This window comes from Anomaloglossus baeobatrachus, chromosome 2 (genome assembly GCF_048569485.1).
Source record: "Anomaloglossus baeobatrachus isolate aAnoBae1 chromosome 2, aAnoBae1.hap1, whole genome shotgun sequence".
NCBI lineage: Eukaryota > Metazoa > Chordata > Amphibia > Anura > Aromobatidae > Anomaloglossus > Anomaloglossus baeobatrachus.
Window position 1 is genome coordinate 80,285,164 of NC_134354.1, and position 15,641 is coordinate 80,300,804.

The following is a 15,641-nucleotide window of genomic DNA, read 5'->3' on the forward strand; positions in this document are numbered from 1 at the left end:
GCAGTGAGCACTGTATGTAGTGGGATCAGGAGCTGAGCCGATTTTTCCGCAGGTCTACAATTTTGTCTCTGGTGTCCTTAGATAGCTCTTTGGTCTTGGCCATGGGGACATGTTGGAGTGTGATTGATTGTGTGTGTGTCTTTTATGCCAGTAACAAAAATTGCTCTTGGAAGAGAAGGAAAAACTGGAATCACAAAAATAAAAATCATTCAGTTCTTTAGGGATTAAATGTTAAGTTTTTTTAAGTGAAACTGTCATTTTCAACCCTCTTACATGGGGAGGAGGGGGGGTCTACAAACCTGGAAATCTTTCTCTGAGGTTCAGTTCTCAGGGGTTCAGTGGTAATTATATTAAATACTCTGCAGTACGTTATCTCTAGTAGTAGGCAGAACTTTATTATTTCATGGTTGTTTGTCTGAGGAAAATTAGAAGATTTAGGGATTTAGCTCTGGAGATATGAAGATAAAACTGTTATCCCTCCTCTCGGGGTTCCAACCAGTGATCCTGGTTGTTGGTTGGTTTCCTTCTTGGTTGGTCCACAGACTGTTTTGTGTTTGTCTTTCTTTCTTATGCTCTGCCTTACTGTTTAACGTCTATTCAGGTGTGTACACTTTCTCACTTGGTTTGCCCAATCACATTTTGAAAGGAACTATTGATATGTACTATGCACATTCCTCAGTACTGGTTATATTTCTGGATAGATGGTTATCCGGAGTCCCAGCTCCTCGGTTAAGGTTTTCTTCCTGAGACATTGCTATTGCTATTCCCTGCAGTTGGTTTGTGTGAATCCCTTCCCAGTTATCTCCTATTTTGTTTTATTTAGGTTTGGGAGAGTTTCCATGCCTTCTGTTACACTTTTTGGTCTTGTACCTCACCCTCTGCCTGTGTACATTTCATTTATGCTTTTGTTTTTGTGTTACACTTGGTTTATAGTTTAGAGTGCAGTTAAAGACACTCAGGGTCAGCCGTTGATGAGTGGGGGCACCATTATGTGTTCTCAGGGTGCCAACCTCCACTGTCAGCCAGAGACAAATCAGGGTCAGGTGTAGGGCAAGTACAAATCTGTTTTGGGACCTGTGGATTTCTGGTTTATCCATTCCCATGAGAGTGTGAGGGTTCAGCTGTAACAAAAGTCCTCTAACTGTAGACCTAATTCAAATATTAGGTGCTTAAATGATTGGTAGCCTAAATCATAACCATTACTATAAACCAAATAATAATAATAATAATAATAATAATAATAAAAAAAAAAACTAATCATCTTACCACTAATATACCCTACACCTACAGGGATATTTAGTTGTTAACCTATTGATCACCATGGGTACTGGCTATCAATAATAACACATTAGCCACCCCACACCACCAGGGATATTACATAATAACCAACTGAAGACCACCAGGGATAATTCACCAGTACTGTCACCAAGCGACTATTTGTATTTATATGTGAATTTTGACATCTCTGTCATGGACAACTACACACTTAAGCCCGCTTTACACGCTGCAATATCGTTACCGACATCGCTAGGATGTGTACCCGCCCCCATTGGTTGTGCGACAGGGGAAAATTGCTGTCTGTTGCACACAACATCACTAGGAACAGTCACACTACTTACCTGCCTAGCGACGTCGCTGTGACCGGCGAACCGCCTCCTTTCTAAGGGGGCGGTTCGTGTGGCTTCACAGCGACGTCACTAAGCGGGCACACAATCAAAGCGGAGGGGCGGAGATGAGCGGGACGAATATCCCGCCCACCTCCTTCCTTCCTCATTGCTGGTGGGATGCAGGTAAGGAGAGGTTCCTCGTTCCTGCGGTGTCACACATAGCAATGTGTGCTGCCGTAGGAACGACGAACAACATAGTTACTGCAGCAGCAACGATAATTGGGAATAGGGAGTGATGTCGCCAATGAGCGATTTTGAACGTTTTTTGCGACGATTCAAAATCTCTCATAGGTGTCACACACAACGACATCGCTAAAGCGGCCAGATGTGCATCACAAATTCCGTGACCCCAACAAGATCGCTTTAGCGATATCGTAGCGTATAAAGCCACCTTTAGAAACTCCTTCCTTACTAAAAACCTGCATGTACACTCTGTACCCTGTTTCCCTGAAAGTAAATACTTACCCCGCAAATAAGCCCTAGTAGGATTTTGGGGGCTTTTTTGACTATGCTTAAAATATAAGCCCTACTCCAAAAATAAGCCCTAGTTGAAGCTCCATAACGAAGTGTCCAAGCAGCTAAAAAAGTTAAAGAATACAGTAGGACTCGTCATAAATGAAAACAGACACACCCAAAAGAAAGCAGCCCCCCCAAAAAACTCCAAACAATTACAATTAGCAAGTGGCAATGGTGGATGGGCTCTCACACAGATATTTACATTGCTGTCAGGTCTCTTGCCGTTCCAGCTGCATTGCACTGCCGCTCTCACAACAGATTGGGTTCCAATATCACTCCATTCCAATGATTCTGCTTGGAGTCACCAAGAGGAGCCAACCGCTATAGAACACATGATGACCTGACAGTGACGCAGATTTGTATGTGAGAGCCCATTCACTTGCCAACGCTAATTGTTTGAGGTCTGGTAAGTGTGATTCTTTTAGGAGGTGTCTGCTTTCTTTTGGAGCTAAACTTAGCCGTACATAGAGAATAATAAATATTAACAGGTAATTTAAACCTTTGTAAATATGGTATGTGCCCACCACTATAGGGCATGAGAATAGCAGATCAGATAAGAAAATGTGCATCTGACCCAGTAATAGGATTAACACAAAATGTTGATTATATTTGAATTAATGTTGTCTTTTTTGTTCAAGAATAAATGTGGGATGTTGTTGATGGGAAAAAATACAACATCCCCTGAGCATAAGCCCTAGCGAATTTTTCAAAGCAAAAAATATTATAAGATCCTGTCTTATTTTTGGGGAAAATATGGTAATTAAGGAACAGGCATTCTCCTAATGCAATTAATTCTCACTAGCTTATAACCACAATTTAATATTATAATTTCTCTTCCTTAACAGTAAAGTTTCCCGGACTCAGGACCTACGTAGATCCTCACACCTACGAAGATCCTAGCCAAGCGGTTCATGAATTCGCAAAGGAGCTGGACTCCTCATGTATATCCATAGATAAAGTGATTGGAGCAGGTAAGAAACGAAATATATTTATATGACTTATTTATGTAATAAATGTGTAGAAGTGAGGGACCCATTGAGCATTAGTGAGAATATAGAAAGACCTTGGGATGTATGGCATACACATTTGCTGTCAGGTGCACAGTAATGTTCTGATATTGGCCATTTCACTTTATGAGAGGCTGGTTGCATTGGCAATAATAGTCCTCATTATAAAGGCTGCACACATACACCTGGGTGAGAACGTCATTTTTTTTATATAGAGCATATTACATTTTGGTCTTTGTGGTCCTTTAAAGTGTGACTGGCAATTCATGTTGGGAATTGTGTTTTATCAATGCACCTAACAGGCCAGCTACAAAATGTGCCAGCGCCAGATTTTATCAGCCTATTTATGTCGCTTTGATTATTTGTAGGTCTGGTCCTTTAAAGGAGCAAATATCGTTGCACCGGCGGGAAAACATATTTAATGGAATGCATTTCTTACTTGGGGAATTGTATCTGGAAATGCTTTCTATAAAACCACAGGTTCTGCATTGATTTTAATACCTCCTAGTTATTTTTTTATTAGCCAATAATAATATAGTGCGTGTAGAAAATATACAATCAAATATTAATGCTGAGTAGTTTGTATCGCTCCGCTGATGAATTGTATGGCAGCGACTCAAGAGACGGTGACTGCAGCGCTGTATATACCGATGTAGCGTAATTATTTGTCATTTATCCCATTTGTTGTAATATACTTAGGACCCAATTCATCATTTGCATTTTTATTTTGTTACTTTTCTTTTTTATCTTGTTGTTCTATTTGTTGCTTTTTTTGCTATAAAAAACTATTCGATAACTCTTGATAAATTTTGGGCAAAATCCAAAATACTTTTTACTTTTGTCTATTAAATTTTTTTGCACCTGATTAGAGCAACAAGAAACAAGGTCTTTTAAAAAGTTGCAAAAAACACTTACAAAAAAATCACTCCAGGATGAAGAGCGGACAACTTTTTAGCAAAAATGTAGCAACGTTTTAAAAAAGTTGCAAATAATCAATCAGCTGCAGATATCTGGTTTAGAAAAATCATGCCTGGAATAGCGAACAGAAATGAATGTGCCGCAAACATAAAACAGTCTCAAAACAGTAAAATCCGGAGGAAAAATAGGCAAATGTAATAATGAATTTCATTAAATAATATAAACACTTTCACCTGTCGTGGATGTAGATTTTCCTGCACCCGGGAAAAGAATTCACTGTGGCGCCTCCTATACACAGTGTAAGCGGTTTGAGTAGTCATCATATGATCGCTTATACAGTCATGGCTAAAAGTTTTGGTGTGGCACCCCTGAGGCTTCAGTCGCCACAGGGTATTGCATCTGCCTTAAGGTGCAGTACTTATCCCGGGTAAGAAGAGGTTAACCACTGCTGTTCAGAGCTTGCACAACATCCTGTGCTCATAGCTTACACAACAGAACCAGTCAGCAGTTACACAACACAGGTGGTCACCATAGCAATGGGTTTTTCTTGGGCAGGGTGAGTCATCAGGAAGGTGGGGGCTGACTGGGGAAGTTACAGAACACACTGGAAATCACTTCAGAACAGTCTGAGACGCAAGAAAAGCCAGGTCGCTGATGGGTGTACTACACAGCTTAGCTCAGAAAGACCGCCCAGGATGAGTGCTTCAGAGTTATCCCGGGGAAGGAGAGAAGGAGAGTGCCAGGACATCACATCATGGACTCATAGGACCACGACGGCGGAGGGGCGTGCTTCAGCGCTTCCTCCATTAGGACTGGTCAGACTGGAAAGGACTGGGTAAACTGGGAGAAACAGGAGACAAACAGGTGGAGCTGGTGAGATAGAGGAGCAACACAGTAGCTGGAGGGTGAGCCCCAACAACCCCTTCGGGACTGGTGCCAGCAGGGTGCAGAGCCCTAGGGTAGAACATACTCCACTTTGGACTACCAGAATCTGCAGGGAAGGAGGATTTCATGTCCCACTGCCCACCACCACAGATATCTCGGGGCACATCAACATATAGAGATCGGAGTCAAGACCACGGTCAGGCCCATAATTGTTTTGCGCTGCCTGCTAATGGGATGGTAACTAAAGCCAAAGACACTGGGGTCACCAAGTAGATTCACGCCACAGGTATACACATTACAAGGCACAAGGAGGAAGGTCTCACATGCTCCACAACACCGGTGGTGACCTTTGATTCATCTGGGATCGGCTGGGGCCCTGCACGGCGGTGACTGGTACCCTGAGGGCAGCATCCTAAGAACTGTGAGTAAAACATCTGGACCCGCAACCACTGCCTCAGCCTCTTATTACCGTCGCCTTCGCCCTGTGCTTTGGTGCCAACGGCCCTTCCCCCCGTCGCCACTGTCCTCCCTGGGGCTCGCTCCACCTGTGGGGAGCTGGACTATCTGAGCTGCGGTAACATCAACCCCGGAGGAGAGCAACCTCTCGCAGTGGCGGTTAATCCCTGACCGCGCACCATGGGTGGCACTACAAAGCAAACCCCCCATCCCCCTTGCACTCTCTTTTCGTGTAGCCGATGGGGCCACAGAGCCAGGTCAGGCCAGTCACAGCAACCCCAAAAATACTACTGGACCTGCAGATGTCGCGGGCGGAGGAGAGGACACTGCGCTCACCCACTGCTCGGGTCCGGCTGCTGCTGCTGCTGCTCGGTGGTGGCTCGAGCGGTGGGCCGGATCCCGGGGACTCAAGCGGCGCTCCTCGCCCGTGAGTGAAAGGGGGTGGTTTGGTTTAGGGATATTGTCTGTGACGCCACCCTCGGTTGTGGTGAGGTTGTGACACCACCACTGCTCTGGACGGGGATCCCGGGAGCGATGACAGGGAGCAGCTTGGATGTTGTTTCTCCCCTCCGTGGGTAGGGGGGTTGGTTGTCCCGGGGCCGGTGAGGGTTAGGGATGGCAGGCGAGTTACGGGGCCTGGTGAGGTGCAGGGTCGCGGGGGCAACGCTGTGCCACACGGCACGGTGGTACTCACTCAGCCAGTAATTTACACGGAGTCTCTGGTCAAACAAACGGCTGGATGGACGGGTCCCACAGGCGGCTGCGGTAGCTCTCCCGGTAGGTTGATGGTGACTGCCTTTCCCTGCACCTGTGTTGTGTTTACGGTTCCAATGGCTTCCCACCGGTAACCCGCTCCCCAGGTTGGATGAATGCTGAGGGAGCCCCTTTTGCCCGCAGGCTCTGGCCCTGGGAACTGTAGCCTTGGCGGTGACTGTGTTTCCCTTTACGGTGTGAGCTGTAGCCTTCAATCGGGTCGTGACTTCTGGGAAACCCCGGAGGTTCCCTTCGCTAATGGATTTGACCAGTTTTACGGCGACTCCTAGCCTGGTCGGGGTCCGTAAGCCCTGCCGAATGGTGCTGGCTTCTCTTCACTCCCCGATCCGGTACCCGCGGGCCACCGCCCGTCCCCAGTCCTTATGGTTCACTCCAATCAGCCTCTCCTGCAGACGGTCACCACCGTCTGCCAACCTTGCTGTATGTGCCCGGGCCACACACCCGGACACGGTCAGTCTCCTCTACTACCACTTCACTCTCTAAAACTGCTCTCTATCTGACTCCTTTTCCCGCCTCCAGGACTGTGTACTCCTCGGTGGGCGGGGCCAACCGCCTGGCCCACCCCCTGGTGTGGACATCAGCCCCTGGAGGGAGGCAACAAGGATTTGTGTTTGACTTCGGTGTGCCTAGCCGGGGTGTGGGGTGTGTTGATGTAGTACCTGTGATGTCCTGGCTTGTTCAGGGCGACACATTCCCCTTAGTAAAATGCAGACCGTCCGTGGGCTGCCCGTCCATCACCGGTTTTATTTTTGTTAACTGTAGAAAAGGGGTAAAACACAATAAACATTAAAACATAAGCATTTGCATCAATCTTCCCATAACGGGAGGTACGGTACTTAAACGTTGCAAACGGTAACACCTTCCGCTCTTCTCCCACCCAAACAACCTGGCCCTGTTGCTGCCCCTAAGAAACGGGCAGCACCCCTTGACCCCAGTCCAGAACCAAGTTGCCCGAGCGGGTTCTGTCTCTTTCAGGGGACCCGCGTCCATGAGGACCCCTGAACCCCCGGAGGATCGCCACCGGCTACGGTAGTGGCGGGCCTGGGCCATCTCTTTCCTCCAGGCCCATCCTCCCAAATCAGCCTCTCTGGAGGCGGCAACGGTATCAAGCCAACACATTTTTATTTACATTCCACTAAGTTTGTGGTTGCCCTGCAAGTTCTCGGGCTTGTCTGTAAGCAGTTCCTTACGCAAGGATTGCAGACAGTCCCTACGGGGACAACAGTTGCCGGCAACGGCTGGTTCAATCAAAACCTCAATCAGGTTACTTCCTCGTTTGATTTGCTCTTATCATTTAAAAACTTTCAAACTGTTGGTCCCAATGGGGGCAACTTCTAACAACGGTGGACCGCTGACTTACTCCAGATCCATGGTGTCGGCCAGGGGAAGGGGCTGGGTGGATACTCGGGCCTCTTGACTGCCCCTCGGCTTCGCATCCAGCGCAAACCAACCCCTCTCCCCGCAGTGCCTGGTGTATTGGACCAAGTCCCCCGGCATCAGGTTGCAGCCTGGATGGTCCTCGGGTAGGTGGGCATTGACGTCCCGACGGGCCACAAAGATTTGGGCCTCCAGGCCCGGTTCGTATATGAACCCGTACCCCCGACGGACGTCAAACCTCCTCACTTGTCCTTCATAGAACGGGCCCCGTACCCGGAAGGTGGCCTGATGGAGGCTTTCCTTTTCTTTTATCGTACGGGCTACCTGCTCCACCTTCCTTTGCTCCCTCTCCGCAATCTCATGGCCCAGCGAGGTCTGTCCTCTGTCCCAGTAAGGGGCTACTGCAGGCCCCGGCACACGGGTCGGGCCCCGCGAGACCTCCTTCACACTGCCCAGGACTGGCATTCTGGGGGGAAGGTCCCACGGTGTCATGGCCTGGGGTGCTGCCCTGCAGCGGCAACCCGGCGCGGCCTCAGCCGAGGCGCGGGGAATGGGCACAGGGGTCGTCTCCACAGGTGCCTCCAGTATCTCTCTTCGAACGGCCTCGGACTTCGGCATCTTCCATGGGAGCGGCCCTGGGCGGTCACGGGCCCCGGCTGCAGGTCGGTCCGCCTGGGCAGATTGGCTGGGTACTGCTACCGGTGGTGGTGGTAACGGGCCTAGTGGCGGGGCAGCAGCAGCCACCACGGGTAGCGGGGAAGGTAGCAGGGCGAGTGGGTGTAGACCGGGCCCCTCGGACGCAATGACCGACCCACTAGGGGCACAGGGGCGTGGGTCACTTACCCTCTATTCCAAGACTCCATCCACCTCGCGTCTCCGTATGGCCGCCACCACCTCCGCTATGTCGGCCTCCCACTCCTCTAAGAGGAGTTCCATCCCGATCTGCAGCTGCTGTTGGAGCTGGGCGGTCCGGACCTCCACCCACGCCGCGGTTCCAGGCGCGGGGGCTACGGTGCTGCGGAACGGCTGGTACATCGCTGTGGCGGCCTCTTCCAGGAACCACAAGATGGCCGCAGGGTCCTGGCGTCCCTGCTTTTATAGCCGCGAGCTACATGCGGCCAGACACCATCCGTCCCCCTTAGTCTTTTTCCGGCTCCTCCTCTACAGGGGCGGGGTTTCGGTTTTCGCGCCTCCACTACTCGGGAAGACGCTCGAGTGGGGACTTTTCGCGCCCAAAATGGCGGCTTCTCCAAATTTTCAGCCGGACACCTCCGGCGGTCACAAGGCGCACCTCTACCAGACGGCAGAGCGGTAGGATCCTGTTCGTGACGCCAAGTTGTCGCGGGCGGAGGAGGGGACGCTGCGCTCACCCACTGCTCGGGTCCGGCTGCTGCTGCTGCTGCTCGGTGCTGGCTCGAGCGGTGGGCCCGATCCCGGGGACTCAAGCGGCGCTACTCGCCCGTGAGTGAAAGGGGGTGGTTTGGTTTAGGGATATTGTCCGTGACGCCACCCACGGTTGTGGTGAGGTTGTGACACCACCGCTGCTCTGGACGGGGATCCCAGGAGCGATGACAGGGAGCAGCTTGGATGTTGTTTCTCCCCTTCGTGGGTAGGGGGGTTGGTTGTCCCGGGGCCCGGTGATGGTTAGGGATGGCAGGCGGGTTACGGGGCCTGGTGAGGTGCAGGGTCGCGGGGGCAGCGCTGTGCCGCACGGCACGGTGGTACTCACTCAGCCAGTAATTTACACGGAGTCTCTGGTCAAACAAACGGCTGGATGGACGGGTCCCACAGGCGGCTGCAGTAGCTCTCCCGGTAGGTTGATGGTGACTGCCTTTCCCTGCAACTGTGTTGTGTTTACGGTTCCAATGGCTTCCCACCGGTAACCTGATCCCCAGCTTGGATGAATGCTGAGGGAGCCCCTTTTGCCCGCAGGCTCTGGCCCTGGGAACTGTAGTCTTGGCGGTGACTGTGTTTCCCTTTACAGTGTGAGCTGTAGCCTTCAATCGGGTCTTGACTGCTGGGAAACCCCGGAGGTTCCCTTCGCTAACGGATTTGACCAGTTTTACGGCGACTCCTAGCCTGGTCGGGGTCCGTAAGCCCTGCCGAATGGTGCTGGCTTCTCTTCACTCCCCGATCTGGTACCGGCGGGCCACCACCCGTCCCCGGTCCTTACGGTTCACTCCAATCAGCCTCTCCTGCACACGGTCACCACCGTCTGCCAACCTTGCTGTATGTGCCCGGGCCACACACCCGGACACGGTCAGTCTCCTCTACTACCACTTCACTCTCTAAAACTGCTTTCTATCTGACTCCTTTTCCTGCCTCCAGGATTGTGTACTCCTCGGTGGGCGGGGCCAACCGCCTGGCCCACCCCCGGGTGTGGACATCAGCCCCTGGAGGGAGGCAACAAGGATTTGTGTTTGACTTCGGTGTGCCTAGCCGGGGTGTGGGGTGTGTTGATGTAGTACCTGTGACATCCTGGCTTGTCCAGGGCGCCACATTGACCCCGTGAGGCGCTACATTGGCACCCAGAAAATGGATGGAAACAAAGCACTGGAGAGAAATACTTTTTCTAAAGATGTCTTTATCTATGCTAGTAGATACAGGGATGGTTAGGCAGGGATTAGCAATATACACCCAGAACTGCTCATGGTACTGGGTGCAAATTTCCCCAACAGGTTCCCTTTAATAGTGAGCACAGATAATATGTTTACCTGCAGCCCTGTGGAAAAGCGCAGACAGCGCTCTGCTACATCTATCGATATGCCATTTTCAGGAATTGGACAGCACTAAGGCATCATCATTGCTGCAGATCTTTATTTCTGTAATGTTTTCCGATCACGAGCGCTGTTTTATCTAATTAGAAATGACAGGAAGAAAAGAGTCATTCAATTATTGTACGCAAATGGCTGCAGAAAATGACCCTGTGCTTCTTTGTTTTTCTGATGGTTTTATGTATTTGTAGTAAGTTGTAAACTTTGTATTTAACAGATCCAAAAAGAATATTTTTCAGAAAAAAATGCTTCTTTTTGTGGATGACTGTAACTTCAGCAATGTACTGAGCACTACGGCAGCATGAATCCAGAATTGCTCTTATGCCCCATAATAAGCACATACTTCTTAGATGGATCATTGAATGCACTGAATGGTCAGAGCAGACAAGATCCACTATGAAGCTGCAAGCTGTTGTCACGAAGGATAGGGAGAGCAGGGGACTGGGGCTCCTAGACTGGTCCTCAGACTAGGTGTCTCTAGCTATCCCTTATCTCAGAGTTACTTCTGAAGGTGAGGATGTCTGAGCCGCCAACCTGACCCTGCTCCTGACTAGCGCTGATCTTATACCCCCTCCCTACCCCAAGAGAGGGCTGGGACAGGAGTGTGATAAAACCAACAGAGATAGACAAACAGGGGAAACCAAAACGCTATCTCACAACATGCTCACACAAAGGTATAAGACAATTAGAGGTAAGGAGGAAAATAGTAGGGAGGAAACAACAAGAGAACAAAAAGATTTGACAACAACTCCAAGCACCACACAATATAATCCCAGACAGGACTGGAACACAACAGCACACAGAGCAACCAAGCACAGCTATAGTTGGCATAGGAAGACAGATTCCACCATCTAAAAAAGTTGGGGAGTTACTGTGATAGGTTTTCAACAACATGTGATCCCAGAGTTAACCAGCAGGGTAGCAGAGTTTAACTCTTGCTAGCCTGACCATTAATGAGGACACAGCTGGTCAACACCCGAGCCTTCCTGTATAACTCAGAAACACCAGAGAAACCATAGCGTGGAGTGTCAGAATCTGTAGTGTGAACAGCGTCTGAGCAAAACTCTGTGTGACAGCTGTCAACCATTATGGTATTATTTATTAGAGGTTCATGTTTACAACCATGTTACAACATCTATGCAAGTCTATGAGGCCTTAATGATCCCAGAGTTGGATAGAGCCCTGTTCCATACCTTGTGTTCCATACCTTGTGTTCCATACCTTGTATCACCACCATACAGTCTTTTCCCTAAAACTAGTGCAAATAATTATGAAGTTTGATGTTAAATAGTGTGCTCATACCAGATAGTGCCTACAGAGCAATGATATAATACATTTGCAATTGAAGTAATAATATATTGCATGTTGCATCACAAGTAAATGCTATCAAACTGTGCAGAAAATACCGACATACTCTGATCAAATAAAATCTTCATACATAAGAAATTTGGTAACAGTGCTCTACATTGTCCAAGTGATACTGATCTGTGTGTGCCAACAGTGGTGCCTCCATCAGCAGGGACAGTTTATGTGCCCCCTATGATGACGGAGTAGGTTGCTCACAATTTAGGCCAGTCCTGACTGCACCTCTGTATGATTCCTACGGTAGCTCTCACACAAGGCTGTGTAGAAGGGTGTTAAATTTGATGTAAATCCAAGCAAAAAAGGTAATGTCATATTTTAAGGCATTCTGCCTTTGAAGCATTACTTATATGAGGGTATAGTACAGTATTACAGTGCTACCATAGAGCAGACTATGGCTTTTTAGTATAATGATACTTTGTGTGCTTTTTGTATAGGTTCTGGATCATAATTCCACTGTATGTAATGCCTTTGGTTGTCAAACGTGACCAGGATTTTGGAATGGAAAAAGCTACATGAGTGTAAAGAGCTATATATAAGGGGCCAAAATTCACCTATAAATTCAAGAATACCTATAACATAATAATTAAAAACAAAAATAAACATGAAAAAGTCAGACATATTAAATACTAAAGGTAGGTAACTGATAAAACTGCAAAGGAATGCAGGGTTATATTGTGTTTCCCCCTGATGTAGCTTGAGGCGAAACATAGTAGAGTGCGTTTTCTTTGATAGGTAAGGTGTGCTTCATGCAACTGTGCATTATTATCATTATGTGAACTTCCTCTGATATTTAGTATCTCCTTATTTACCTTTATGTACTTTAAAGTGCTTTAACTTACACAGCACTTGCTATTCTGACTTGAACCTATTGAGTATCCATCCTCATGCTGTGATTACACTCTTTATAACCCTGCATTGATTTGTATTCACACAAGGGACTTTTGTTATTATCACTTACCTACCTTTAGTATTTTAAAGTCATGGCCGAATGTGTTTGCACCCTTAAAATTGTTCCAGAAAATGAAGAATTTCTCCCAGAAAATTATTGCAATTACACGTTTTGGTATACACATGTTTATTTGCTTTGTGTGTATTGGAATAACACACACAAAAAAGTCAAATTGGACATAATTTCACACAAACCCCCCCAAAGAACAAGGACACAGGTGTTAGCACCATTAAGTTAATATTTGGTTGCACACCCTTTTTAATAAATAACTGAAATCAATCGTTTCCTACAACCATCAGAAGAGTCTTACTCCTCTCAACTGGAATTATGGACCACTCATATATTGCAAACTGCTCCAGGGCTCTCATATTTGAAAGCACCTTCTCCGAACAGCAATTTTAAGATCTCTCTACAGGGGTTCAATGGGATTTAGATCCGGAATCATTGCTGCCACTTCAGACCTCTTCAACGCTTTGTTTCCATTCATTTCTTAATGCTTTTTTAACCCCATAGCGACGGCCTAACGTCTCAAGACGTCGGAAAAACAGGGTACTTATTCTGTTCCGACGTCTTGAGACGTCAGGCCGGAAAAACCCTGTAGCGCCCCCCAGTGACGAAAAATCTCGGGGGTTTCAGCTACCGGGGGTAGCTGAGACCCCCCCAGATTATGAATCGGGGTGTTTTTTATGCACCCCGTTAATGCGATCGCCGGTATACACCGTAGACCGGCGACAACATAAAAAAAAAAAAAAATGGCTGGTAAAATTTATTTATTTCTCATCTGACGTGATCAAACATGTCAGATGAGAAATAAATGTGAGCCCTTAGTGCCCCCAAAGCCCCCGGTACCGGAGAAATCCATCCAACCCCCCCCCCCTCCGGAAAATCCAAGATGGCGCCGACGCGCGCTGAAAACTCCCGCCGCCGCCGCCTCTGCATTCATTTCCCTCCGATCTGAAATGATCAAACATTTCAGATCGGAGGGAAATGTCCCCCTCCTGACCTCTCCTCCGGTACACCGGAGCTCTTTGGTCCCTGGAGCCCCCTCCAGTTCTTCAGAGCCCCCCTCCGGAGCGTGCAAGATGGCGCCGACGCGCGCTGAAAACTGCCGCCGCCGGCTCTGCATTCATTTCCCTCCGATCTGAAATGATCAAACATTTCAGATCGGAGGGAAATGTCCTCCCCCTGACCCCTCCTCCGGTCCACCGGAGCCCTCTGGTCACCGGAGCCCCCTCTGGGTCTCCAGAGCCATCCCCCCTCCCCCGCATTCATTCTGCTCTTTCTGCCGCATGTGACACGTCACATGCGGCAGAAAGGTGTCCCCAGGTCCCCCCAGGTCCCACTAGGTCACCCCCCATCACCCCCCCCCCCCAGCCCCCGGTCATACGTTACCTGTCTGGTGATCCGTCCCGCGATCACGCCGCCTCCTTCTTGAATGCTGGCGGCGCATGCGCAGACAGCGGCTGTCAGCTGGATTCCTCCCCCGGTCCACAGTGGAGCAGCCTGTGCATCAGCGACGTCAGTCTTGCAGGGACGCTGACGTCGCTGATGCACAGGCTGCTCCACTGTGGACCGGGGGAGAGTGAGTGCAGTAATCAGCAGTCTCTCCATGTGAGGAGTGTGGTCCTCACATGGAGAGACTGCTGTTCCAGAAAATGGGGGGTACGTTCTGTGAGCGTGCCCCTCATATTCTGGAATGAGGTTACTGCAGGTCACTCTGCCCTAAGTTGGACCGGGGCAGTGTGAGTGCAGTATTCTCAGATTACTGCACCCACACTGCTCATGGAGAGCTTGCTCTTCCAGAAAATGGGGGATACGTTCCCTGAACGTGCCCCCCATATTCTAGAAGATCCAGAGTCGGCGTGGGACCTCCAAAATGGATTACAGCGACCGTAATTTCTTTATTTTCAATAAATTGGGGAAAGAGGAATGTTTCGGGGAGTTTTTTTTTTCAAATAAATTTTTTTTGTCTATTACTTGACTGGGTTAGTGATGTCGGGTATCTGTTTAGATGCCGTGACATCACTAACCCCAGGGCTTGATGCCAGGTGACATTACAGCTGGTATCAACCCCATATATTACCCCGTCTGCCACCGCACCAGGGCGCGGGATGAGCTGGGGCGAAGCGCCAGGATTGGCGCATCTAATGGATGCGCCACTTCTGGGGCGGCTGCGGCCTGCTATTTTTAGGCTGGGAAGAGTCCAATAACCATGGCTCTTCCCACTCTGAGAATACCAGACCCCAGCTGTCCGCTTCACCTTGGCTGGTGATCTAATTTGGGGGGGACCCCACGTTTTTTTTTTTTTAAAAAAAACGCCTGGGGAGCCCTCCAAATTGATCACCAGACAAGGTGAAGCTGTCAGCTGTGGTTTGCAGGCTACAGCTGTCTGCTTTACCCTAGCTGGCTATCAAAAATGGGGGGGACCCCACGTCGTTTATTTTAATTATTATTTTTTTGGGGGGCTAAATACAAGGCTAGGCACCCTTTAGTGCCACATGAAAGGCACTAAAGGGCGCCAGCTTAGAATATGCAGGGGGTGGGACGTTATATATGTTTGACATCTATCCATTCATCCATTGTAGCATTTTAGGCTGTGCGCCCACAATCGGGATTTGCAGCGTTTTGGGCGCAGAGTGTTTTCCCTGTGTCCATAACGCTGCATTGTGCAGTAGAAGCACAGTGGAAGGATTTTTAGAAATCCCATGCCCAATGTGCTTGCCCAATGTGCTTCTTTTCTCCGCCACATAAACTGACCTGTAGCGCAGCTTCCCGAGCCTCAGCATGTCAATTTATGCTGCGGAGATGAGTGTTCTCTGCAGGTAGCATAGAGCTCCACAGCGGCCTGAACCCAAATCGTGGGCATGGGCAGCTGCGTTCTCCCGTGGACAACACTCACATCTCTGCAGGAGGCTGACACTGTGTACTAGACGCCGTGTCGCTGGCTCATGGC

The 15,641-nt window shown here is 49.0% G+C and overlaps 1 protein-coding gene across 2 annotated transcripts in view; it reads left to right on the plus strand.

The window, feature by feature from the left end:
• The window catches only part of EPHA3 (EPH receptor A3), a 597,724-nt gene that overhangs the window by 513,175 nt on the left and 68,908 nt on the right, over positions 1 to 15,641 (plus strand). For both annotated transcript variants that reach the window (XM_075335117.1, XM_075335118.1), the window contains exon 10: positions 3,029 to 3,154. In XM_075335117.1, coding sequence (XP_075191232.1) covers positions 3,029 to 3,154 — 126 coding nt within the window. The remainder of the gene's footprint in view (positions 1 to 3,028; positions 3,155 to 15,641) is intronic.